The sequence below is a fragment of the Channa argus genome, chromosome 3 (genome assembly GCF_033026475.1).
Source record: "Channa argus isolate prfri chromosome 3, Channa argus male v1.0, whole genome shotgun sequence".
NCBI lineage: Eukaryota > Metazoa > Chordata > Actinopteri > Anabantiformes > Channidae > Channa > Channa argus.
Window position 1 is genome coordinate 6,708,386 of NC_090199.1, and position 26,770 is coordinate 6,735,155.

Consider the following 26,770-nt stretch of genomic DNA (forward strand, 5'->3'; position numbering starts at 1 on the left):
AAATCCTGCTATCTGATATCTAGCCTTAAATTCATCAGGGGCACCACGTGCAACCACCATGACTATGTAAATCTAATGTGATAATAACACCACTGGTGTTGTTTCTAGTTCAGTTTCTGTGCACAAGCTATGTGAGGCCACAGAGTAGGTGCAACATCGTCCCATCATCAAATGCAGCATGGAAATTTTGCAGACACATTTTTGATCATTATGACGTAAAGCAGCAAACATACTGAGCATTTACCGATCTCACATAGGTTTATTATGAATGATTTAGTTTTCCCCCCTCGCAGGGTCATGAGAACAAAGATGATCATCATTGCACACTCACCAGCTTTCCAGTGATTCCTCCTCAGTTCCTTTATACCAATGGGGTCTCCAGGCTTAAGGTTGTGTAGAAATTTCCCTTCTGGAGTCGGGAGAGCATCCATTGCCTGTTAATGGATTTACCTGTTACTTAATTTCATTTTCAGCGTAAAGTTTTTTCGATCCATGATCTGGTTTGTGTGTTAACTTTGCAAAATGTGACTTTTCTTCAGCAGCAGAAAACTGTTGTATTGCATCTAGTGAGCATGAGATGTGTGTGTCTGTCAGAAGAGGAAGTGTGTGTGTTCGTGAAACTTCCTGTGCAGAAGCACCTTAGCAACAGCATCAGCATTAGCTGCAGAAGCCACATCAATCTTTGATAGGTATTTAGCCAGGGACTGCCAAGCCCCGAGCCCCCGCCCCAGAGCTGAGCCACAAACAGGAAACGCATCCCGGGATGAGGCAGTGAAGCTCTGCAACGGTGGCGGCGGGTGTCACGTGGGGGAGTTGAGCGTATGCAGCTCCCGGTCCCCCGTGTCCTTCGGTCGAAGGTTCTCCAGTGGCTCCATGGGTCTGCCGGGGCTGGTCATTTCGGAGACTCCAAGACGGTGCGCCACCCGCGAAAGAGCTTCTACTGGCCGGGCTGCCGTCAGGACGACGAGCTTCTGTCCACTTCTGTGATGACTGCACGACGCGAAAAGGACCCACCCAACACTCACAGGGGCCGCTGCAGCAGTACCTGGTCGGGGTGCCCATGGAGAAGGTGGACAGTCCTTTTACGGTCACTCGCAGTGCCAACATAGACAGTGATAGGCTCCCGGACTCAACCTGGCACGGCAAGTGTGTTGCTACAAAGACCGGCGCGGGTTCAACGCCGGCCGGGACAGTTAAGGGACTTTGTTGTGGGGCTATTGAATGACTGAGGGTTGTGGGGACGGTGAACTTACGGCGGGGCTGTGTAACAACCCGGCTAGTGGACTAGTGTGGGGGCTGGCTCAGTGAGCCCCAGGGAAATTATGGGTAGTTCTGTGTGTTTTAAAGTATTCTGCCCATCACGGTGTCTGGCCACTGTTATTGTGGCTGTTCAAAATAAAGCTCAGCTACCTCTGGGAACAGAGGTATTTGTATAAAGGCAAGACCTGGTTTCTGGCAGTCAGCTTAAGACACTCGGGGACATGTGGTGTGCGGGACACAAGTGCTCTCTCTTCCGCCTGCCATTTTGGACACTTTGCTCACAGGCTCACTTTGCAGGTGGTGCTGAATAGGCAGCAGGGGGAACGTTGGGATGAAGGTAGAGAACAGCTAGAGGAATTTTAGAGAACAAACCTGTTCTGTTCAACCTCAGGCAGGCTTGTAATTGCCACTTTAATGTGAGGGCTGTACTGGAGTGCCAGGGTAACACCATCTGTACTAAATCCCTGGGTTCTATTATCACTCAACCTCTCCAACACCAAAGTTCTCGTCTTCCCAGCCAGACCTTTGACGAAACACAACATCGGCATCAACATTGGATCTACAGTGATTGACACCAATTCAATTCAATTCAACTTTAGTTATAAAGCGCCAATTCACAAGTCATCTCGAGGCACGTTACAGAATAAAGTCAAGGCACCAGTCCACCAGAAATCTGGGGAAACCCCTGCAGATGATCCAAATTGAGACAACATGCCTGAATTTTATTTTATTTTTAATGCAAAATGCCCCTTTAAGGTGACCAAATGCATTCTTTGAACTCTGCCATCACACCTCAGCAGACCTTGTGTCCGCGCTGTCTTTAGGCCAGAGCTTCATCGGGAAGCTGTCCCAGCAGGGAACAATAGGAGATGAGTAGTCTCAGAGACTTGTTAATCAGATTCCTTATCACTGTGTATTCACCTGTATGTATGTTTGGTAAGTTATTCCTTGGTCCCTTTGTGTCCCTGAGTGAGTGAGCTGAGTGGTTAAAAGACACCCATAACCTGTAAAACCTGGTCAGTCTGATTCTTTTGAGACTCTCAAGTGTAGTTCTGTTCTGCTGTGTGTACTTCTCCCTCTTGCTGATTAAACTCACCATAACCAAGTCTGTGAGGTACCTTTTGCTTCCTAAACTTGCCTTACAGTTTTTGCCACAACGCCTTGTAACTCACTTCTAAGTCACTTTGGATAAGAGCGTGTGCCAAATAACTAAATGTAACTATAAAGTCACACATTTGAGTCTATCAACTGAAGATAAAATATTATTATAGCTGCCTCTTCATAGAAACGAGAGGACATAATACATATCTAACCATAAACAGTCCCCCTTTATTTCTATAACCATATGAAATAATATGACGAGTCACTGACAGAAGTACTTTTAACATTTTTCCAGTTTTTGAGCTTCTAAACTGCAACGAGCACTGTCATATTTGTGTTTTAGTTTCCCTAGCTGTGACTAAAGACTTGCGGCCCCACATTGTAAAATTCCTGTTTTCCCCGGGCATGAAATTAGGGGGGGGATTTAACTATCCCACAAACAGAGACAAACAGGCAGTCGTATGCCACAGTCACACCCAAATTGATTCCACATTTCTGCAAAATGCAAGTTTGGCTGTAGTGCATATGAGGACAGTGATGGATGCTAGTGACATGTCAAACTGCTGTTAAATACATAACCATGGGGTGTGTTAGTCTTCTAGCCAACGCTTTTCCCTGCAGGTAATGTTTACATTACTGTATATTGGTGTGTTGCAAAACTGGAAACTGGAAAATGGTTTCCGTTCATTTCAATGAAAGCTGCTCAGAGGTGCATATAAAAAGCCTTTAAAATGATCTAAATCAGCCTTACACTGTCTGCATTTCACCCCCCATAATCTGCTTGAGTAGCATGTTAAAGAGATATTTATACAGTTGGTGAAGGTGAAAAAACCTGTTTAGCTGTATAACCATGTTTTGGTGTTTCCATTGCTTCGTCAGCACTTACGTCGAGACACACTTACAAGGCTTGCAACTGCATAGGAGCTTACAATGAACTTTTCCATCGTGGTTGTGGTTCTGCTCTTGGTAGGGGTGTAACCTGTCACTACTTAAAGGTAAACCTGAAGTTTTAATCGCAATCAGGCACAATCAATTACAATCAATGACGTCGCTGACAGAAACTCCAAATAAAAGCACAAAGAACTAAATAAAAGTAATTCAAATTCTTCAACTAACTGAAACAAAGACACACATACACAACCATAGACGGATAATGTAGATTTTCTTTCATATGTGTTTATTGACACAGAGTCACGGTCACAGTCATTAACACTGGTGACATCCTTGGAAAAAAAAATTTAAAAAAAAAGCATTGCAGTGGCACCGATGTACCAATCACATCTGTTGTCAGGTCATTAAAATTCTGTTTTAAAAATGTAATAAAAAGTATATTTATATACTTTAAATTTGTGTAAATATTCTCATATATTGTGTGAAATATTGAAGCACAAGGCACTTGGACACCATTGGAATACTGATTAGGTTAAATCAATGTGCAAAACAAAAACTAAGATTACAAGATAAAACAATACAGTTACTGGCTACAGGTGGCCATTGTCAAACACTTCCCCTTTAAAAAAAAATACTTGAGAGGTTGTTTAGAACCATTATTTGTCTTCTTTTTATGTACCTTTTAAGGTTTTAACATTCAGCTAAAGTAAATGTGTAACCGTTGTTGCCTGATACACATCTTTGTCTACATTGTTGAAGATTTTCCTCAGCTGGTCTTGGCTAAAAGGAAGGGCTGATCCTGATATAGATCATTGTCATGCAATGATTAGTTAAGCAAAGATAAACTGCATGCAAAGGGTTTAACCGAAAATCTACATTCAGTCATGTACAGGTTTTGTCTTAAATCCACTTGTGACTTGTAAAAATAAAATCACATGGTCAATCAGATACAGTGGCTCTGTGTGGCTACAAGCTTCTGTCACACATCGTGGTGTCGGAAATGTCCCAAACAAACAACAGAGCAGTCACACCGAGATCACTTACACTTTAACTCAGACCCTATGTGCACACACGTTGGACTATGACTGGAGGAAAAATGGACATGGATATAACATGGGCGTGTTGCATCCATCTCCACGTGGACATGTTGAAAGTCCACATTTAAGGCTGTGTTAAAATGCTATGTGTGGAATGTTTTCCATTGCACCCCACGATCCTGCTTCCTCCCACTTTTACTCAGGAGAACACTGGGTGGGTGGAGGCAGTTGGTGGGGGTTGTCAAATATAAAAACGCAAAATACTTAATATACCTGCTTTTTGCCTAGTGACTCTAGTACAGGTCCACTGTAAACCATGTCCTAACCATTCAATCAAGATATAGATAAGTTTTAGGGTGGATGCTGTTTTCTCAGCAGATAGATGGTTTGTGTTGTGTGATTTTGAGATATCCACCTTTAAAACATGGATTAACGGCTCAATTGGAGATGAACAGAATTTGAGTTGTTAGGTTCATGAAACTACAAGGAAAAAAGACAATGCACTTAAGGTAGGTACCCGACAAAGCTGCACGTGTGCACAGACATGCCTTGAACCTGCTGATGGTTAGCAGGTAGCCACTATAAGTGTTTTTTTGGTAACCATTTTAGAGTAGGAGTGTGGCCTCCTGTAAAATATGACTAGGTAGGTCATTTGTTCAGACAGGGAAAAACCACCAACATAAAGGTTTGACTGTGGGCCGATGCATAGCTGCTGCAGCAAACATAACACACCAAGTCACCTACTGTAGTATTTACCACAGACAAGTTTGCCAGGTGGTTGGCTGGTTTACCAAAGCACAGGACTTTACCACAGTGAGCCATCTAACATGCATTAGGTGACAAATTAGTGAACTGAAGCAAAAGTGAGGACATTTTCATTTAGTACCTGAGCCAACCTAACCTAACCTAAGTATCCACAGTTTTAATCCAGCATTTCGAAGTGTCTAAGGGCAGAAAATGATCTAAAACTAGTGCAATTGTAAGCAGTAGTATCCACCATTTTGGTGCATGCTGCTAACACGCAATGTGTGTCGACGCTCTTTCAAAAAAAAAACGATCCTGTTGGTCGCAATCAAACGGCTTATATGGGCATAAACGTGGGAAGACTTATTGTTGGAGTATGAGAATAACAATGCTTATGAGCTCTGGGTGGCGATTTTAAGACTGAGACCACTGGATTCACTATGAGACCAACCACCTTTGGACCATCTGCGTTAAGTCGTGTAAATCGGTAACTGCATGTGTGTGGAGGGAAACTGGAAGTTGTACACAGTTGTCATCTAAGCGTGCATGATATGATTAGCATCATGTGCACGAACACCTTCCGCTGGAGGTTATTTTGGTACATCCACCTGGGGTAGACCCATAACACAGTGGAGAGACTATAAGATCCGAGGCCTGCTGCTACCATGACCTGGCTCTGGATAAGCATCAGAAAATGGCTAAATGCATGGAATAAAAACAGCTTAAAGTGAATGTTGTAAAAGTCGTGGGCATTTAGTCAGAAACCCAAAATACTGGCTATTAGCTATAATCATCAAATTTAGTAGGATTCATCCTGTTTTTATGGCATTCAATTTGATAATTGTCTGGACTTAAGTGGTGGAAATGATCAACTAACCAGCATTGTCATCCTTCCTGCGGCTACAAAAACTGATTGTAATGTTGTTACACTGATGAGTGTTGATTATTGAAAGCTCTGGTGGAAATAGTTCCTGTCGAAACTTTCAAATGTCTCCTCAATCTTTTTTTTGTAGAAATCTGACCACATTCTGTCAAAAACTGTCCCTCTCTGCGTGGACTAGTAGTGTTTTACACACATTTTTGGTAATATGAATGAATATCCCCTGACACAGCTGAAACATGCTGCTTAGTCATTCAGTCTGTCTTCTGTTGTTGGGCTGGAATGAGTGAAGTGCTTTAATAGGTCTGCAGGTGACAGCAATCGCTTTCATTTCACACGTGCACAAACATGCTCATCACAAACACAAACACAAACACACACACACACAGTCATACATGTATGTAAACACACAGAAACTCACGTAGACCCAGACTATCTGATTCTACGCATTGTTGCAGGCACATTCTAGCTAACTGCAGCTGGTTCGAGCAGGAGCACCCTTGGGGGAACAACCACCCAGGGCAAAGAGTCACTTCTTCTGCGCTCCACCCCTGCAGACAGGTTCAGCACCTCACCCTCATCCACTTCGTTGTCTTCCTCTTCAACCTCTGCCTTTTTCCCTACTCGGTGCCCTCCCAGGCCTCCCAGAGCTCCCATCCCTAACACCGATGCGGCCGAAAGTCCAAAGTGTAATAGAGGGGAGTCTGAGAGGCCGAGTGGCCCCATGCTGCCATGTCCTCCAACGGAGAACAGTGGGGTCCTGTGGGGGCCAAGGGCTCTCGCGTGGCAGAAAGCAGAGAGAGGCAAAGAGGTACCGAGACTCCCAAGTAGAGCTGCGGTAGCCCCCGGTATGATAATGTGGGCAGCACCAACAGAGGGCAGTTCAGCGGGGCTCTGGTGCCCAGGCAGGGTGAGCCCTGTCCCCAGGCTGCTCGGAGCCCCTTGTTGTTGGGCAACAAAATGCCCATGAGCCTTGATGTGCTTTCGTAGTGAGCTGGGATCGGTGTAGCGCTTCAGACAGCCTGCCATCTTGCAGTAGTAAGGCTTGTCAACATAGTGGGTGCGCGTGTGCTTGAAACGGTCACTGGAGTTGGAGTAACGTTTGCTGCAGCCTTCATACGGGCAGATGTAGGGTTTTTCTCCTAGAGGACAAGACAGGAAGATATAGCAGGACAATGTAAACCAGAGAAAAGCGGGTGGGGGTGAATACATTAAGTATTTTCAGCTGGGATGTAAGTCTCCTTAGTACTGCACCTGTACTGTGCTACTGTAATTGAATTTTATTGCCACTCTGGAAAATAAAATCTTCTCTTTACATAATTGATCAAACACTGTGCGCAACATCACGAGCTCACAAGTGACACAGCAAAGGACAAAGACAAAGACACTGATCATATTGCACCATTCCACAAAGCCTTATTGTTGTGCAACTGTGTCACTATCTAAACAATCTGTCAGGACTAAAAAAACAGGAGGAGACAAAGTCACTTTACATCTCTAACGATATTAGTAAATCCTGTTCGTGTCGAAAAGCACACACTCTTGTGTTAACAAGATAAAGACTACGTGTTTTGTTTGTACCTGGTGACTCGGTTAGTGTGACACATACTGAAACGGAATAAAGGAGTCATGCTCTCAAGGCATCTCCTTAGAGATGTGCGTCTCTCTGTGCGAGCTATAGGTAGCACAACATGTTGCCGTGAAAACCACAAAATGGTTTTATGGTTAGCGGGACATTATAGCAATGTCTTACTATATGGCCTCTAATTTGTTTCTGTAAATTATTAATAGATCCTCATTTTATTACATTTGCTTTTTTCTGCTCGCTTTTGTCTTCCCCTCCTACTCAGCACCTGCAGTTTGCACATTTTATCTCTTGGATGATTGTTTTTTTTTTTTCTCTCTGACATTTGATTGACAGAAAATATGAGCTTTATTTTTACGTTGCTTTCATTTGATAGTAAAAGGGTAGAGACAGATTTGTCATGATTTTCAGATATTCCAGAAATATGCATTATCCCTGTGAGGCCTCAACAAAATACTCTACTTGTTTTCAATGGTAGCAAATGAAATCCAATATTTATATGTAAACCTTCGTATGAATATACAAAATATTGTCATGAAATGAAATTTTGCTAAAAGCATGTTTGTACTGACTTAATGAATCCAAGAGTCTCACATAATGACAGCGGGACCATTCAGAATTTTAAACGTATGCCATGAAGTATGAAAGTAAAAACAGAAAATGTTGTTCCAGCCACTTCATCCGAGCTTTTTGGCTTGAGCTGGTTTTGAAAACGGACGGGATAACAAAGTAGTGGAAGGGAGTCTGAGTTTAGGTCGTCAAATCTCACAGTGAAACCCCAGCTTTTGTGTCTTAGCAGGTACCTTCAGGGACAAACACCAAAAGAAAATGAAGATTCCTGCCACTTATGAATTTAATAGCTTCCTTGATTCTTCATGTGCCCAGGTATAGAAACTGACGATTCCAACCACATGCGACCGCACCGCCTGAAACCAACTGACCAAAGGCAGTGAAAGCGGCAAATTGTGGAAAAAGCTGATAAGCAGCAGGCAGGAAGGAAACTGTGATATGAGCCTGACAACTGACTGGGAACACTTCAGATAATAAGCTACAAAAAGTGTTGGATTTTCCTGATAGTCACAGTTGGTGACTTATAAAATCAACAGACTTTCTGCCAGTAAAAAAAAAAAGGGACGTCACATAACTTTGCCTGAGCAGTCCAGCGGTGTCACACCTTAAAACCTCGACAAGTCCCATTACTTTAAATCCCTTGGTTGACAGACTGTTGACAGGTGCTCTGAAGTGAGCCAGTCACCTATGCATATGTGAGATCTCAGGTGGATCTATGGTGATTCTGACCACTTAGGGGAATTCTTTTCACAGTCAGACAGAGAATTTTGGAACAAAGAAATGTGTCACCTATTCGACAGTCTTGTTGGTTATAGTGTCTGTATGGACAATTGAAAATCTGTCTCATTTTGAGAATGACCCTTAAGCCCCTTTCAGACACGCACTGGAATTCAGACATTTTCCAGACTTTCTCTGGGATGGATGTATGTGTGAACGCAAACGCCCAAGTCTGTTGGCCCTGACACTAATGGGATTTCACCCAGCCAGCTCGCTAGTGGAAAGTCCGGATTATCTCCAACCGTGCTCATTTGTGAATCGTGGAAGTAATACTCCTGAGAATTCTGAGAGAATTGTTGACGCCCCTTTCCTGCGACTGCAAACACCCAAAGGTGAAGAACTCCTCCATTCATACGAACACAACAACAATGTCCAACTGGAAGCACAAGGGAATTCGTTAACTTCTGTCGGTAGGAGCGGACCTGGAAATCGTCATACAGCACGAGATTCTGTGGTATACGACCAGATTACAAAGCAAAACACTTGTTACAGGACCTGCCATCTGCTCAAGCACCCCTCACCCCACCCCCCTTGCCAAATTACAAGGATTATTTCTTCACAAATGTACGTTGCTCGCACTACATCCCAATATTGGTTACATCTCTGAAAGGGAAACTCCCGACAATGTCAGGACCTCATGTCAGGACCGTAGTTATCTTTTAAATCGATAAACTGTGGCCAGTGTGGGAAAACATGGCTCTGATGGACGTTGATGTGTTTGTTGTCCTAAAACATGAAGCCTGTTTTGCAAACTGGAGGTTTCGTGTTAACCAACCTGTTTTAGTGCTATGTAAAATGTAGGAACAGAACCTGACCTGTTGTATAGAGCAACCTAAACGTTGCCCTCAGGGAGTATTGCCTTACTTGTTTTCCGACTGTTTCCCACTGCTGATTAGCTGGATCACGTGTGTTCAATTACTCAGAAGTTAGAAAAATACCTATTTTGTTTTGTCTTTCCGCAACCCACCCTCTTCTAAGATTTTTATACCTCCGGACTGTGTGACGAAGAAAAAGAGCAGTAAACACTTGATTAAGTAGGGGAAAAAAAAAGAAAGAAAGAAAACACATTGCTGCTTTGAATTTCCTCGTTTCTTTGTGAACTCACCTGTGTGTGAGCGGGTGTGAATCTTCAGATTCTCCAAACGAGAGAAGCTCTTGTTACAGGTGGGACAATGGTGTGGCTTCTCATTGGTGTGTGTGCGTATGTGAATCAGCATTTTGTACCTACATGAATAAAAACACAAATAAGTCTGTTTACACAATGCACACTCGCACTTGCAAGGAAAATGTTACGTTTGAGGCGGACACTCGAGTAGGAGTGTTTTCTGAGGATGTGGCTGGTGATATTTGAATTAAAACCAGAGTTGGTGTCTGAAACAAAGCGACAGATGTGCCTGTTAAAACAAAGCTCGTGATTTCCTTGTTCAGACTGAGAGATCGGGTTTCGCCTAGTTGGTGTTGCATTACTATAATTTTTGCCCTATTCTTAAGCAAACATGTTTTCTTATCAGGTACTGGTTTCAGTGCATAACAACAGTGTTACCATAGTGTTCACTGATTGCTGCCAGTGCTCCGATAAATCCGGTAGAAAGTATCCGACCTTAAAGTCGCCTCAAAACTCGTAGAAAATGTTGATTATTGGAAACATTAAAGTCATTCAACTTATGTTCTGCAACCAAATACTACTCAAACCAACTGAAATGTGCTGCTTGTAAAGCAATATTTATTCTCTAGAAAGATTTATAAACAGTCCAAAAAATCTTTTTCTATTGTTTCTATTGTTTCCTATTGTTTTTGTCTTCTAATAACTCCGTATAATAATTCTGTGTATTTCCTACGTATACGTGTGTATTCTAACATGCATGGACTTTTACACTTGATCACATTAATGGAACAACAGTAAGACGCTATCTGCAAAGGCTTTACTCACTGATAAATTTGCTTCTGTGCAGCTAAAATATGTATTAAACTATTGAAAAAGAACTATGACAAGTACACAGGTTACTCCCAAGAGGGATATTTGCCCATGTCTACCAGGAATGTGGAATGATTTATGAGCCTACCTGGCATTGAAACCCCTCCCGTTTCGAGCGCAGCCCTCCCACTGGCAGCAGTAGCCAGAGTCTTTTTCAGGCTTGACATGGAAGTCGTTGATGTGATCCACCAACTCCTGCAGCGAGTCGAACAGCAGGTGACACTGCAGGACAGAGATGTGCAGGGTGATTATACGCTGACTGGATTCAGGATACAACTGCCATTACTCAATCATTTTGTGCAACATATCAAAAGCTTTGGATTATCCTGACCGAGTCACTGAAACATGAGAAGTCAAGTTTACAACATCAGATGTTCATACATGTCAAATTAATATTAGAAATGAGGTCAAGGTTCAGCAGCCGTTTGGGGCCACGTTTTCCCTCTGTCTCTCTCTAGTCCGTCACTCTGGACCAGTCAAGTAAGATGTTAGATAGCATGTTAAGCGTCATGTCTTGGCACCACCTAGTGGTAAAAGTAGCGCACTGGCCACTTCATTAGGTACAGCTGTAGACCCTAATGCAGTCCAGTACAACAAACTCTGCCCTGAATTTTTATTTTTGAAACATTGTAATTTCTCAGTTTTTAAGTTGAAACAGTCAGAAAGGAAATAATATTAATTGCATTATAAATGCATTATAATAAGAGGTGGTTTTAATGTTTTGGCCACCCTACTTAACATTAATGATTGACAGGTGAAGATATATGATATTCTTACACTATGCACGTTATTAGGTGACGGCACTTGAGCAGCTGTTACCTTCATCCATCGACAGGCCAGCTGGCCGTCCACTGAGTTTTCTGGCGAAACTTGCTTCTCTGTGTTCTGACTGAGGAACATGGACGAGGGAAAGCTGTAGCCTCTCGGGGGGCTTCCAATCGGAAGATAAAACGGATAACCCGATGGTGAGGTTCCACCGTCCCCTCCTCGGTAACGAGCTGCTTCCTGAAAGACGGCAGGGGGAATGTAAAAGGTCACCAAGGTCAAAGCAAACACAAGAAAAAGCTGCATTCAAGTCCTATTACACCGACCTTAATTAGAATTGGTGATATCTTACAACACGGGAACATTGATCAGCCATAGCATTAACACCACCTGGTGGTTTAGCGGAAAATTGTTTGGTTTTTTTAATAAAATAATATGAACTGGTGTTTCTTTATGAGTTAACCACCTGTCAGACCTTTGACCCTTATTTTTTTTTCATTGATTACTGAATATAGTTTGCCATAATTACAATGATCAGCATTGCTGAAAATACACAGTTTTTTACTTTGGTACTTTAGGTCAAATATCTATAATCTGCTTGGTACTTTAACGTGAGTAAAGTTTTTAAGTACTATTTGTAGTGGAGACTCTTTTTGAGCCAGTACGTGCACTTCTACTTGAGCATTGACTTTGTGTATTTCTGCCACCTTAGAACACAGTATATCCCATTTTGCTGTGCACGGTGTTGTGTAGGTGCAGACTGCTCTGAGTGGCCATGCTGACCCTTGTCCTACATTATTAAGAACACCAGGAATAATGTTGTGGCTGATCAGTGTATGTGGGAAAAAAATGAGAGGGGTCATTGACTGAACCCTGTGGTACCCCAGCTTTGAGCTTACTAAAACAAAACAGAATCAAAATAGAACTTGATGTTTGCTGCTGTCACCTTTGCTGCGTCAGCATATTAAATATTAATAGTTTGGGTTTTCTTGTTTTAGTCAGAGAATATTACCGCTAGTATTTTGCTAAACTGATAAATAAGCACCCGTATTCCGGGTTTTTAAAAGGGCATTTAAAGCTCGGCATGTTTAAAATTCTTATGGAAATTAGCAGTAGGCAGCTCAGTAGATCATTAGGGTCAAAGAGATACTAGAGGGATTTAAAAAAGGTGAAAGATTTGCTGTGTGTAGGCCATGAGCTGAGCTTTCATGCTTAGACAAATAGGCTGTGTGTTTGATGTTTTACCATTCAGGCATGGCTAGAATTCGATTTAGGCACAGCCACTGGAGGGCTGTGTCCTGTGCGCAGACACTGCACCAACAAATTAGATTCACTCCCTGGATCTCAATTCAATTCAGGCCTGTTGAAGAAGAGCGGAGAACATCCAGGCCAATCATTGCCCCTGATTATTCTGAGAGGCTTGTCGTGTTTATGGACACGCTTAACTGATCACATTAAGATCCACGACCACGCAGTTTTCGTCTTTTTTTGTTTTTCATATTTGATGTCTTCTTTGTGAGTTGACGTATGCTGTGTGCTGTTAATTAGTAGGAGTGCAAACTTACCCGAGAGAAGCGATGGGGCTGAGGGCTGCTGCTGCTGTTGTGAGGGGACCCCAGGGGTGAGCAAGGAGAGGGACAGGAGGGGGAGGAAGGAGTCGGGGATAAGGAGGAGGTGTGGCGGGAGGAGGGCGACAAGCTGAGGTCCATGGCCGGAGGAGTGAAGCAGGACCCGGGTCGTTCTTGAGAGGAAGACTGGGAGTCTGGATGGGAGATTAGAGTCTGGCATGTTAGCTTCTACATGCTGTGGGACATGCGTTGTAATGTAATATGGCCATTTATATTGCTACAGAGGCCGTGTTGTGGTTGTCCTTGAGGTCAAGTCATGTCACCGTCACACTCCTCTTGTTATGAGCCACACTGACTAATCTGGGGGACAATAAATGTCTATATGAGGATGGAAGGCAGCTACCGTTTATTGGATTTAAACTATTGAGTTAGTGGGAGAATGAGAACAGAGAATCCGTTTATTATGCTGTTGCATCATGACAAAGATGACTTGCACTGCAATGTGGCGTCAGCAAAAGCATGTGCTGGAGACAGCGGGTTAGGTCTTACCTGGGGAGGAGGGTGGTGAAGGAAAGGTTGTGCATAGCAGGCGTGGCCGTGGGACGCCGAGAGGGGCACAGAAAGAGGAAGGACGAGACCTCTTCCCTAATCTCACGGGACCCTCTGTGCGTCCTGAGGGAAGCTTCAAGTCCAACGGCTCGTCCAGTGACACCATGGCCGCAGGTTGGTGCTGCAAACCTGGGAAGAGTTCACCAAACCAGCTAAATGCGTGTTCAAAGAATCAGCCTAAAGTAAACAGCCGTTTTCCTTTAGCTTCCTCTTCGCAAGCGACGGCACCGTAGCTTTTCCACATAGGATAATTCAGATTTGGGGATTTAATGCCCAGAGCAAAATGTGAACGTTGTTTTCTATTACCCTAATAGTCCACATCCTATCTCTCTGCTTCTCTCTCTGTCTCTGTCTTAGATTCACAGGTCTCTTGCGGGTGTTAACCACCACAGGAAGTTACTTTTCTACACTCACAGCGAAGTGAGACAAGTCTCCGTCTGCCACCTGGTAATCAAGACAACCGCATGAACCGTCTCTCACAGTGAGACACTATTTTGCACCAATCTGACTCTGACATCAGTGGAAACGAAAGAAATAGTTGAGTGGACGGTGACATTATGTAGGAAGTAGTATGACTGCGTGAGGAGACACTGAAAGATGGACAGCTTTCTGCTTGTCCCTTCAGCAGGTCAGCACATTGAGTTTTTACACCGGATGCCCTTCCTGCCACATCACATCCATTTTTATCCAGGCTCAGGACAATGCACCAAGGTCGCCCTTGGCCACACCTGGTGGGTTTGGGATTCAAACCCATGTCCTTCTGCATCCCAGCCCAGTGCTCTCACTGAGCCACCAGGGCCCCCTTGAGGAAACACTTGGTAATCTTATTTATTAAAACAACCTTCCAGCAAGTTAGGAGCATGAGACCTGGAATTGATCCACTCCATTCCAACCCCAGTCCTCCCTCTTCCTGCTCTACTGTGCTCTGCTACGCTCTGCCTAGTGCTGTATCAGCCCTTATGGATTCCAGTAAATACGAATGCTCCAAAAGATTAGCAGAGCAGCATGGATTGATTTCGAGTCTCATGCCATCAGCGTCAGAGTCCTGGTATTGTTTATGTGGGCACTGAATGGTGCGGAGCAGTTTCTCTACTACGACAACTCAAAATGTCTGCATTGACACATGTGAAAGAAAGAGATTTAACCCAAAAAAAAAGGGTATTTGATTTTTTTTTTTTTTTTTAAAGTAAAGCTTGAAATCTGTGCACATAGTAGAATATAGATTTGGCTGTAGTGCAGTTTTAGTCTGGCTTTCAAAGAGCATTCGGAACGTTTGGGAATGTTGCAAATTTTTGTTGTTGCTCTGTTTCTGAGTGGAAAAAAAAAAAACCCCGAGAGTCATTGTGATGTGGGTTTGTTATTTTGAACCTCTACAAACTGCGGTTCGCCTTCACTGAGGGGCTAAATGAGATGTTGCAGTTGTTTTCCACCCATAGCGGTATGATACCTTTGGTGAAGCATGAGACGAAAAAGCTACGCCGGTCCGTGACTCAACTCAGAATTTCTCGTCTGACCGAGTGACTCAAGGCCAAGAAATCAGCTTCAAAGACCGAAAATCTGACTGGATGACTTTAAGGCAAATACTTGACAGCTGCTGGGAAACTTCACATACACTTGGTTTTCAAGAAACTCTGCATATCCTCAGTCATCTGTTTTTGTGGAGTAAATGTATATTATTTTAATAGTCATTGTCTGTCAACAAGCAATATGAAGCCAAATCACATGATAAATGGTAAATGATAATGATAAATTTCTTTGGATTCTGATGCTTTGCCTGTTCAGTAACAGCTTCGGCTTGTAAACAAATGCACATGTATGTCTGTCCATGAGGACGGAACCAACTGGTATTTACCACAGTTGTTACAACAAGCAACAGCAGGGGGAGACAAATCGCTCCAAAGCACCAAAATCCTGCTTATTGATGCTTTAAACACGTAGTTCAGTACATATATTCCATATTTTGAAGAGGGTTCAATCAGAAACTGATGCCAGTGCTTGTCTGTTAGTCACTAAGAAAACTCATAAATGATGATTATCATCTTAAAGATGCATTTTGTTAATTTGGTACTGATGAGCCTGTTTTTAAACTGTGGAAACATCCAGGCCGTCCCGTCTTTTTTTTAGCCTTTGTACTAAACTAGATCCAGCTACAAATGCAACGTACAAACCATCAAAGTTTGGGAACAAATCTGTCAGGCAGACTTTTCACTTTCACACGGAACAGAGCACACACGGCACAAATGTGTTTTCAGGTGGCCCCAGACGCAGGTCGCAAGTAGATCTGTGACACAACTGCGAAGGCTTTATTGAGCGTCTCACTAAATGGCCATTTAATGGTAGCTGGCAGCAGCAGCAGTCTTATATTGCTTTCACTGGCTGCGTACGGACCAACAACTTTCCAGCTACATGTTCACCTCTTTCTCTTCGAAACTTGCTGTCACCACAAATTCTTCCACAATCGCCGTGAGGATCCCCCGACATAACATAAGGCAGAGGCTAAACCACAATGAAGTCAGTGTTTAGGTCCTTCTGCCGGCCTGCCAGCTACCTCACCACACGGGTTTCACATTCCAGAGCAACCTCATTGACTCCTCTCTCTCTCACACACGCACACGCAGACGCACACGCCCAGATCTGGAGGTCTTATGAAGGCACGCACATACAGGACCATATGTATCCAGGCACACATGCAGGCTAAAGTCACACCAGCAGACATGCGCAAGACTCATAATCACATGTGAGCCGCCAGCTTCCAGCAGCTCCTCCCCCACTTTCCCCTCAATGACCTGTGTCTGGGAAGCATGCCCGGACCCTCTTATGGATCCCTACTGCCTAGCAAAACACACACTTTGACTATGTACACACGCATCCACAAACTCAGAATTGCTATATTCTACACACATTTACAATATTATAATTCACAATATAGAAATACTGCTACAAGTAAAAGTCATGAATTCAAAGTGGTACTTATTTAAAAGTACAAAGGTATTATTAGTTTAAAACACTTAAGGTACTGAAAGTAAAAGTGTTCCTATGTCTTATCATGAATAATTATGATATTACTGGATTATAATCGCTCATGCACGTATTCATCAGTGCGATGTTGCAGGTCATCGCGATGGAGCTGTTGTTAACCACCTTCTGTGCTGTTTTGATGAGCGTGTGGTTTGAATTCAATCATCTGAAGAACTTTCTAGGTTGTGAATTTCCCACCAGCCCTGTGATTATGTTTGGTAGTAGTCTGATTGCGAAAAGTAGCCGGTTGCTGCTTTTGCCTCTGACATGTAGTGAAGTTGCAATATTAAGTAGCAGAAAATGAAAATACTAGTAAATAATAGTAAGTTTTACAGTTTTCCTACTTGTGCAAACACACCACAACACTAAATATTTTCCACAATTAGAGCAGTGCAGACCGAATCCCCCCCTTGGGTGTAACCTATGCACAGCACCAACACACACATATAAAAGAGACCTTCCCCTATTTCGCATGCACTGCGCTATGATCTGGGCTCCCCCTCCTTGTTTTTTTTTTCTTCCCTCCCCTCTCACTCCTTCCTGTGGTTTTCCTCCTCCAGTCCTCCAGCAGAGCATACCGCCCCTCTTCAGTGCCCCTCCCACGGCTTTTTCTTCTCTCTCATTTTTTCATCCGCTTTTTTTTTTACCCCCCCCCCCCCCCCCCCCCCACTTCAGTTCCCTGTCATTCTGTCATAACAGAAATAAATCCTGTCAATAATAGAACTTCATTACAAGATGTCGTTCATATTTATTCTCCTTCGCTTCTTATTGATCCCTAATCTAAACACAGGATAATTCTTATACATCTTTCATTAGAGAAGTTGATGAAAACTTGGATGTCAAGGTTAAACTAGTTTTCCAAGGATGATGAGTGGGTTTCTGGGTTTTATGTGAAAGCTGAGAGACTTCTAAAAGGAAGGAGGATGGACATAAGGTCATCCGTCACTCCAGGAACGATTTCGACCCTTGTTTTATAGCGGTTGTATCCTTTGATCTTTCCATCCCCTGCCTTATAAGGCGTTACGCAATGCCACTGCAATAGCAAGGATGACAGGGGCTTTGTTTTTGTGGGTTGGAGGGAGACGCAGATGAGAACGAGGGGGCTGATGTGCATTCATGGGAAATGGCTGGAACTGGCTGAAAGTGGACACCTGTTTGAACAGCAATGGACATAAAGAATAAGAGAGAGCGGTTGCACAGAGGAGAAAAGGGATTCTGAGGACACAGACGTGGAATGATAAGCATGGAGAAAATAGCGGGGGGAGTGTGTGTGTGTGGGGGGGGGGGGGTCTTCTTACCCCACAGACTGTGGTGAGATGGAGACAACAAGCAAAACATAGTTCTCAGAGGCGAGTTTTTTTTTTTTTTTTAATAAGAGACAGAAGACAAACAAGAGTTCTTCTCTTCTTATTGACGTCCAAGCATTTTTCAGATTACACAACATGTTTTTGACTGTTCCTCAGAACTCAGGCCTATGCGCAACATCCCAAACTCTAATGACCATATCAGGTTTCAATTTCGAATTACAAAAACAAACCCACTGCTGCTGAGTGTGGATGCTTTCTACGGCCACGGCAGCGGAAAAGAAAGAAAAAAAAAAAAAAAAAGGAATTTTACTGTCGCTGCAACTCGTTAATGTGTTGAACCGCGGTTTTATATGATGTCGAGCGGGATTCACAGCGTGTTCTTTTATGCCTGTGTTTGGGGAGAGCGACTTTCCCCCGGGACGGGAGAAGGGGCATCGCTCGGGTGGACCGAGAGTGAGTGGGCGGCGAAAGCAGCAAGAAGCAAAATTTGGGAGAGGGGAATGGGTGGAGCACAAGACAAGAAAGTGTGGGAGTCAGACGTGGGCTCCCGTTCCTCCTCTCACACTTTTCCCATTATATGTCTCGCGTCTCTTTCCCTCTCTTGCGTCTCGGCAGCAGTAAGTGATGCAACTTTGCAGAGCAAGTCTGCAATCGCCACCAGTGGAGCCCGAGCACTGACGCTGGCGTCAGTACCACTTAGGCTGGGAGTGGTGGCGGCTGTCAGGGAGAGAGAAATAAGGGAAGTGATCCTCCAAACGGGGATTGTTTAGTGCTGCACCAAAAAAACAAAAAAAAAAAAAAACAATGCTCTTTGCAGACATGTTGATCTTGAAGGCGATGCAACAAAATGTAAGAAAACTTTTTTGATAAACTTCACTTATTGATGCAGTCGTCTACTCATTACTTAAGAAGATGATGACAACACACTCAAACTTGTTTGCAGCAGATATGCTGCTAATATGCTTCAATAAATTGCCAAAAAGTGGCTTAAAGAATGTGATCAGGTCCGTGCAAAACATGCCCAAACTAAACCTAATTTAAAGAGGTCAGATTCTTGGTTTGGTCTAAGTTCTTCTTGTGTGTTTCTCTCCCCCCCCCCCCTCTACAGACTGAAGCTCCAATAACCCAGAATGCAAAGCAGCCTTGATACACGAGAGGCTGAGCTCCGTTAATCATGACTGCGAAAAACTGTTGAATTTTGCTCTCTACAGTTACAGAGTGGAACAATTTCAGATGTAATCTCAGGGTTGGCGAGTGGCACGTTGGAAAATGTAGAGAGTCAAACTACGGTAAATGAGGTGGGCTGACTAAAATTGGCGAATTACACATTTTTTTATGTAAAAGTGTTGGTAAATTATATAGTTTGCTGCATATATGGAGCCTTTAAAATAGCAGAAGCACCAGTTGTCATTCTTAGACCAACACAGGACAAATAGATGGACATAAATGAGAGCTGTACAAGTGTACAGGAAATAATTTGGCTCTGTAAGAGAAGATAGGCTCATCTCATCCCCGTTTATCCCTTTGGAGCTCAAAGATGAATTTACCATGTATAGTCATGGTGAAACTTCAAGCTGAGACCAGTTCGGGCAAGAGTTTGTCTAAAGCTGCTTCCTTTGTGAAAGACAGTAGGGTTCAAGAACTTCTTTTTTAGTTCTGGACTAATCAATATGTTTGTGTGGATTATCAATCTGTCTTTCATGTGAAATATGATCTTCGAACCCCAAATTCTTCTGCAGCTGTTTTCAGCATTAAACCTCCGTGTGTCACGTGTCCGACATTTTAATTTGATTTTCAGGTAGCATGGTTTTGTATCTTTTACAAAGGTGACAGAGTTTTTATTGCACTGCATGTAACAGCTCACCTGCATGGAGTGTGCTGACTTTACTTTCCGTTCGAAATTGCTAATTACTCGCACCTGTATTTTAATTGTGAGACTGGCCGATAACGTGAGGAGGAGGTTTACGGGAAAGTTGTAGGTGCGAGGGGGGGGGGGTTGAGTCTCCTGGGAATGCTGTACTTTTGAGCGTGAGTGGATGGTCGAGTCAGGCTGTTGGTGGTTACTGGGCAGACGCGTAATTGGAAGACGAAGGACGTGTCTGTGGCACATTTCATTTTTAAAACCCCTGGACTGTCACATGAACCCTACATGCAGCAGATTGGCAATGTTAGCAACAGCAAGACCAAAAAAAGATATTAAAAAACGAGAAAAGTATCACTTACAGTAAATAATAATCCCTCAGCTATTTTATATAAGATAAGATAGGCAAGATATAAAGAATGATGACGTCAATGTTGATCACCACATGGCCAGTAGGGACCTCATGGCTAGTAGGCTCATGCTAGTAGGCTCAGTAGGTCATTATCATGTCATATGCTCCACAATGTTATTTAGTTAAGGTACAAAGAATACAATCTAAACCTTAATGATAACCAATCAAACCAAAACTGTGTGTTCTACAAACAGCGAAAGAAGTGAGAAAGAACCTGTAATACGCCCACGCGTCTTCTTCATGTTAGTAGGTGGGTGGCTCACCAGCCGAACCATAACTGTGAGCACGATAGTGACTTGGTAATGCACACAGCACCAGAGCTGCTGCTGCTAACACACTGCTGGCATTTTTTTTATTTTTTTTTTGTCCTTTCGGCTTATTCCGCGAGTTCAGGGTCGCCACAGCGGATCATTATGTTAATTTGGCCCAGTTTTTACGCCCTTCCTGACACAACCCTCCCCAATTTCCATTGGCCTTGGACCAGCACTGCACAGCTGGAGAGGGGAATGGGCTGCTGGGTGGTTCAGTGTTTTGCCCAGAGACACTTATAGCCGCGATCGGGGATCGAACCATTGACCCTGTGGTCCGTGGACCTGCCTCACCAACTGAGCTACAGCTGGCATTGCACCTTCTATATGGGCACAGTGTTATTTTCCTAACACAAATGTATGAATTCATGAATTCGTAAATGTTTGGCACGGCCTCCGCGAGTTTGTGAAGAACAGAAATCCAAACACTAGTCGTGAGTCGTCCTGAAGAACGGGAAGACAGCAAAACGCCACATGGCAGCAGTTACACTTCGGTGTTACGCAGTTTAAAAAGACGGCATGCGAGTGTTTAGTTCTGCTGTATATTTATCGTGTACCTTGATTCCTTGTTTTGCAACTTGGTCGTATTAGATTTGTTTGTCTGAGCCACCAAGCCGAGACCTATTTCTAGGCTCCGGTCTTCTTCCATAACAGTCTCTGCTCATTCTGTCATCCTTTATTTCTCTCCCTGTCCCTTTTCCTCGCTCATAACCCGACCAATTGGAAGTGAGATAAGGTCAACACAGAGGCCTCTTCACTTTTATTCTATGCTTTCATGCTTTCCTGTAATTCCCTGTCACCACCTCGCAATCCTCTCATCTACTGCCACTCACCGAGGAGACGGGGATGTCGGAAAACAAATAAGTGCTGATATATGTCCATGAATTGCGACAAACGAAAATGTACAGGGGAAAAAAAAACCCAAGGACTGAGGGAGAAGTGTGTTGAAGTATTTTCACGTGAGAATGACGAGTCGGCATCCAAGCACTCTCTCTCTTTCTTTCTCTACATCCCGTTTCATTCCCAAAGTTCTGTCATCCAGACCTAAAACACACAAACACATGCGCCTCAAATTCCTACGTGCAGAGCAGATTCACCCAATTTGTTTCCAGTGTGTGTGTGTGTGTGTGTGTGTGTGTGTGTGTTTGGTGTGCCAAGCCAGTAAATAATAACCAATCCCAGCTGTACCGTGGGCTGCTCTTCTCTGTGAGGAAACAAAGACAGACACACACACACACACACACACAAAAGAGAGTAATGAGCTGGAAAAAGCAGGAAGAATCAATAATATTTTAATGTTAACAGAAACAACGTGTCCTGTAGAACTGGTGGTCAGTGGTCTCTGTGTAGGGGCTACATGCCATTTGAAGAAAAAAAAAAGCAATTTGTTCTTTAATGAGTGGTTATAGTCAAACCACCCTAGGACTTTTCCATCCTGCCGGCGAGCAGTTGTCGAGCGGCGGTAGTGGGGAGGTGTGTGTGTGTGTGTGTGTGTGTGTGGGGGGGGGGGGGGGGGGGGGGGGGGCTTTCCTTAGAGGTAAATAAATGGTGCACTTTCCTTCCAACTTCCTTATAACAATTAATCACTGAACTGGTTTCCTCACTAAGGGAAAAAAAAAAAAAAGCCAAATTCATTCAATTTCTGGATAATAACTGGCGCTTATGCAAACTCATAGAACAGCCTGGCTGCAGTGCAGATATTTCTTCTGAGGCTTTTGTACCAATCAGGGAAGGCTTATTATTTCTGTTTGATGGGAAAGTTTTGGTGGTATTTACTGTGGTATTCACAGGACTAATGTCTGCAGGGCTGAGTGGCACCGAGCACGTTTGATTTCTCATGCTGCCAGTGGCTCGACGCCCATAAGTTGCACTTTGCAGCTTTACCGAGGCAGAGTACGGCTTCTCGTCCTAAAAGCAAGAGGTGAGCATCTACGGATCCATAAAAGGCAAATCAGAGTTCACTCCATTTTGATACACATGTGCGACATTATTTCACACTGTGTTGACGAGAAGCACATCTGCCTTTTCATAAACAGCATCCACAGACACAAGTGTTTAGCCGTCTAACTGTAACTGAGCAGAACTGCTGCATATTTGCTGCAACGGTCTGGAAAAGGGGTTGCAACAAAGTCAACAAGTGCACCAGTCTCCCAGCACCAAACAGCCTTATTTTTCAAGAATGTTATTTGTGTTTTGCTTGTAACTAGCAGATTTTCCGACCCTCAACTGGCACTAAGAATACTACTAGGCATACGAAGCATACCACTACCTCAAGACTGTCCTGCTGTGCGATATGAGCAGTCAGGACCAACCCAAGGATACATATTACCGCTTGGCGACGTCTATTGGCTGTAGCGAACTAAAGTCTGTCACATATTATTTAAACCCACAAACATTTAGGAGGCGGAGGAGGATTGAAAACAACACTGGAGACCAGAGTTTAAGTCCAGTGGGAAATTGGTGTTATTGTAACCAGTCATGTGATGCACGTCATGACACACATCATGTTACATTAAGGAAGCGGTCGTTTATAAGGAAAGCTGCAACTTTCTAACTAACCTTAACTAACCTTATTACTTCCCCAACACGATGTTCCTGGTGCCTTTGGGCCTAACCCCAACCGAGCTGCTGTGTTTGCACACAGTTGTTGTCCACCGTTTTTGAGTCTTTAGGGCAAAAGAAATGCCCGAAACTCACAGCCTCTTTGTCCCTATTGAAGTCAACAGTATCCAGCATTTTTGGTGAATTGCTTAAAAATAATAACTGCCAGATTGCAAATGAGGAAAGAATTTGTTGTGTACTATAGTAGAGGCTGATCACCGACATCGTGGAAAAAAGGAGGGAAATAAGAAAAACTTTATTTCTGATTCCACCACCCTCTTTACTACCGTTACTCCCAATTGTACCAGAAAGTTATTTTTATTTTATTTATCATAATTGTTCTCACTTGATTTTCCTCACTTTTTAATTTGCCTCCAAACACAGGCCTAAAGGCAAAAGAGAGACAGAGAGAGAGAGAGAGAGGCAGTGAGTGGGAGGTGGGGGGGAGAGAGGGTGAAGGGGGAGTGATGGAAGGGGAGGGGGGGGGGGGCGGGGGGGAGTGTCGGGTGGGGTTTTCGGAATTTGGTCTGTGTTTGGTTTGGAAGTGAAGGCCCCTGCGCTCAGCTCTCAGGAGGATAATGGAAAGAAAGGAGAAGAAAGGGAGGTTTATGGATGTGTGTTTGCCCTCACAGGTGGTCGGCACATACTGATGGTGGGGGGGCTTTTTCTCGCATGTCAAAATGTGCATTTGTGTATGTCTGTGCATTTACCGCCTCTGCACGTTGCTAATGTTAATGAGATCTGTGCTACAAGCACATAAATGTATTTGTCTGTTTATCGTCAGACGCTGGCACAAGAGCGTGTGAGCTCGTAGCACAGAAAAACCAGAAAAGTAAAGCAGAGGAGAGAGAGGAGGTGAATAAAACATTCCTAGGAAGGAGGAGGGGAGGGGGAGGGGGGGGGGGGGGGGGGTGCAGGGAGCCAGTGGTTAGTTAGTGGTTAGAAACTAAGAGGAGAAAAATGAACCTCTGGTCCAGGGCTGGGTCCAAAAATGATACCACAACCAGTCAACGAGCCAAGCCAGAGGAGAGGAGACGAGGAGGGGAAAGGAGAGGAGAGACAAAAGTCTAGGAGAGGAGAACCAAGGAAGGCCTCCCTCCCATATGAGGCCTGCTAACTCCTGTCAGTGCTGCAGGGGAGAAAGAGGGGGGAGTGGTGCCGTTATAGCTGCTCTGAACCCACTGAACCTACAGTATCACGCACAACCAGCAGGGAAAGTGGAGACAACAGAGGTCCGAGGCCAGCAACCACACAGGGGGCTTCATGGTGGGGGGGGGGGGGGACGGATGGAGGCATGAGGAGAAGGAGGAGGACAGTGATGGAGAACGAAGAGGAGCGTCGTCGCAGGTCTCACTTTACCTCCTTAAAAACCACACAGCATGGCGTCGGGTTCCTTTCCCCTTTTTTTCCTCCCTACCTTTCTTTGGCCGTCTCACTCTGTATTGTTCTCTTCTTCCCTTCAATGGTTTTACCATCCTTCTCATTTCTGCCCTCTTCCTGACTTCTGACGCTTTCTGCTACATTTGATGTCTTTTGTTCCTTCTATTTGCTGACATCCCCTTTTTTTTTTTTGATCATCACTTTTTACCTCTGCTTCCTCCTTTCCCTCATGATTTCCTTCCTTTTCTTTCTATTTTTGCTTCCTCCCCTTGTTTCCTTTGTCCCTTTTTTTTTTCCTTTTTACTTTTTTGTTCCTTGAATTTCTACTTTGTACTGATTTCCTTCCCTTTCTGTGATACTTTGTCATCGTCCCTCCATCCTTGCGTCCTTGCTCCCACTATTTTAACACTAATACAATCACAGTGTGGGTGGAAAGGGACTGTAAAGTAGACGCACCCAACAACATCAGGAAAGGAGTTTGCTTGGCTCTGGGCCTTTTTCACAATCCATCCACGAATGTCTGCCCAACCTTCAGGGAACAACATGATGCAACGAGCCTGCAACCTACAGACTGCAGTCTTCACATGACAGCCACACATTCTCATCAACTCCCAATCATGACCACGGTGATTCATGGAAAAGGAGCTCGAGTGGCGGCGATGCACCCGAAGATCACACGCTAACGCCGCCCTGCCCCCAAGTTTCAGGTTTTGACTGAAAGCCTGAAAATCCACCACAGAATCAGTGCAGCTGGAGTCAGGAAGTTGTCTTCGAGCACAGTCGAATAGTTCTTTAGGGAGGATAAGAAATCATGAGTGGTGTTTCGGGTGGTGGGGGGGGGGAACTAGCGAGATTTGATGACCCAAACTGCTGGGAGGAAAACAAGGGATCTAAAGGTCTTATCTCCACCCTGACCCACATGACTGTTTAAAGTGGGGGTGTCCACGGTAATGTGAGATGTTTAAGTCTCAACTACAGAATTTCACCTCACAATGTGATTAGATTTGCTAGATTTGTCACTATACAGTAACTCCTCCGTATGACTGAGCGCCGTAAAATCAGCGTTATGCTTGAACCTTTGTCACCTGACGCCAACAACCCTCTTCTCGGATACAACAAAAGTCCAAAGCCATAAATGCCTTTGCGTGTGTCATCATTTCCTTTTATTTGGTTTGTTTAATGTCGCCCCCTCACTTCAACAACAGCCTTTTACTCCACCTGACGTGCTTGTGGCCATTTGCAAACAGGTTTGCCTTAAGCCATGGTCAGATGATACTGTCAGTATTTCATAGCAGATAGCTGATCTTAATCTTTGCTTTGGTGTCTAACATATATCAGTAAAAATTCATATTGCTCAAGCTTCTTCAGTTGCTTATAATCTTTTTATAATTGCTTTGTCCAAAAAGTCTCTAAAATCCAAAGTGACATAAATATATATATTTTCTCCCATGATTAGTCCCAAACTATTAATTCAGTCCTAGTGTTTGTAAGTTTGATACAACAAAAACTTGAACATCCTCCCATTTAAGATTTCTTTTTTTTTTTTTTTTGATCCATTACTCAGACTGTTTCTAAATAATTGTATTACTTAATACAGTTAGTGAGGAGGTTTTCTTGTTAGGATTTACCTTGTAACAGCCTGTAGACAGAGAAACCGCCTCCTTTAGTCTGAAGATGCGTTCGATCCTCCAATAAACACAAACTGAAGACACAGATGAGCAAAAAAATCAAGCGAGTTTTTCCGGTGCTTCCTGTGCCATCTTCGATTAAGTTATCAGTCGTCTGTAGGTGGTTTCAAAATAAAAGAAATCTATTTTTAAAGCAAGTCTTCCCACTGGGGATCGTTGAGGAGAAAAAAAAAATGCCTGTTGCGACCTTGTCAGTTTTCACATGCACAGTCGAAAAAACTCATCCTTCGATATATCTTTTTTTCTCAGTATATGAGTGTCAGCTAAGTTAAAGCAATCGCCAAGAAAAACTAGACGTGACGCGAACGTGAGGATGGATGCTGCGGTGTTTATGTCAAACCCGCCGCGCAAAGGCAGAGGATCTCATGGAGGCGCATCGCTCGGTTGCGACGCTGGTCAACTGAGCTCCCAGCGGTGGAGAGGAGGGAGCAGG

General features: G+C 43.8%; 1 protein-coding gene across 1 annotated transcript; it reads right to left on the reverse strand.

The window, feature by feature from the left end:
- Positions 1 to 3,517: 3,517 nt before the first annotated feature.
- On the reverse strand, positions 3,518 to 26,770 carry LOC137123745 (zinc finger protein GLIS2-like). Its single transcript, XM_067497929.1, has 7 exons — positions 26,278 to 26,770; positions 13,703 to 13,891; positions 13,151 to 13,347; positions 11,640 to 11,825; positions 10,909 to 11,042; positions 9,951 to 10,069; positions 3,518 to 7,055 (listed from the first exon to the last, which is right to left on the reverse strand). Exons 2-7 carry the CDS (start codon positions 13,866 to 13,868, stop codon positions 6,379 to 6,381), a joined length of 1,479 nt encoding a protein of 492 aa, XP_067354030.1. The 5' UTR covers positions 13,869 to 13,891; positions 26,278 to 26,770; the 3' UTR covers positions 3,518 to 6,378.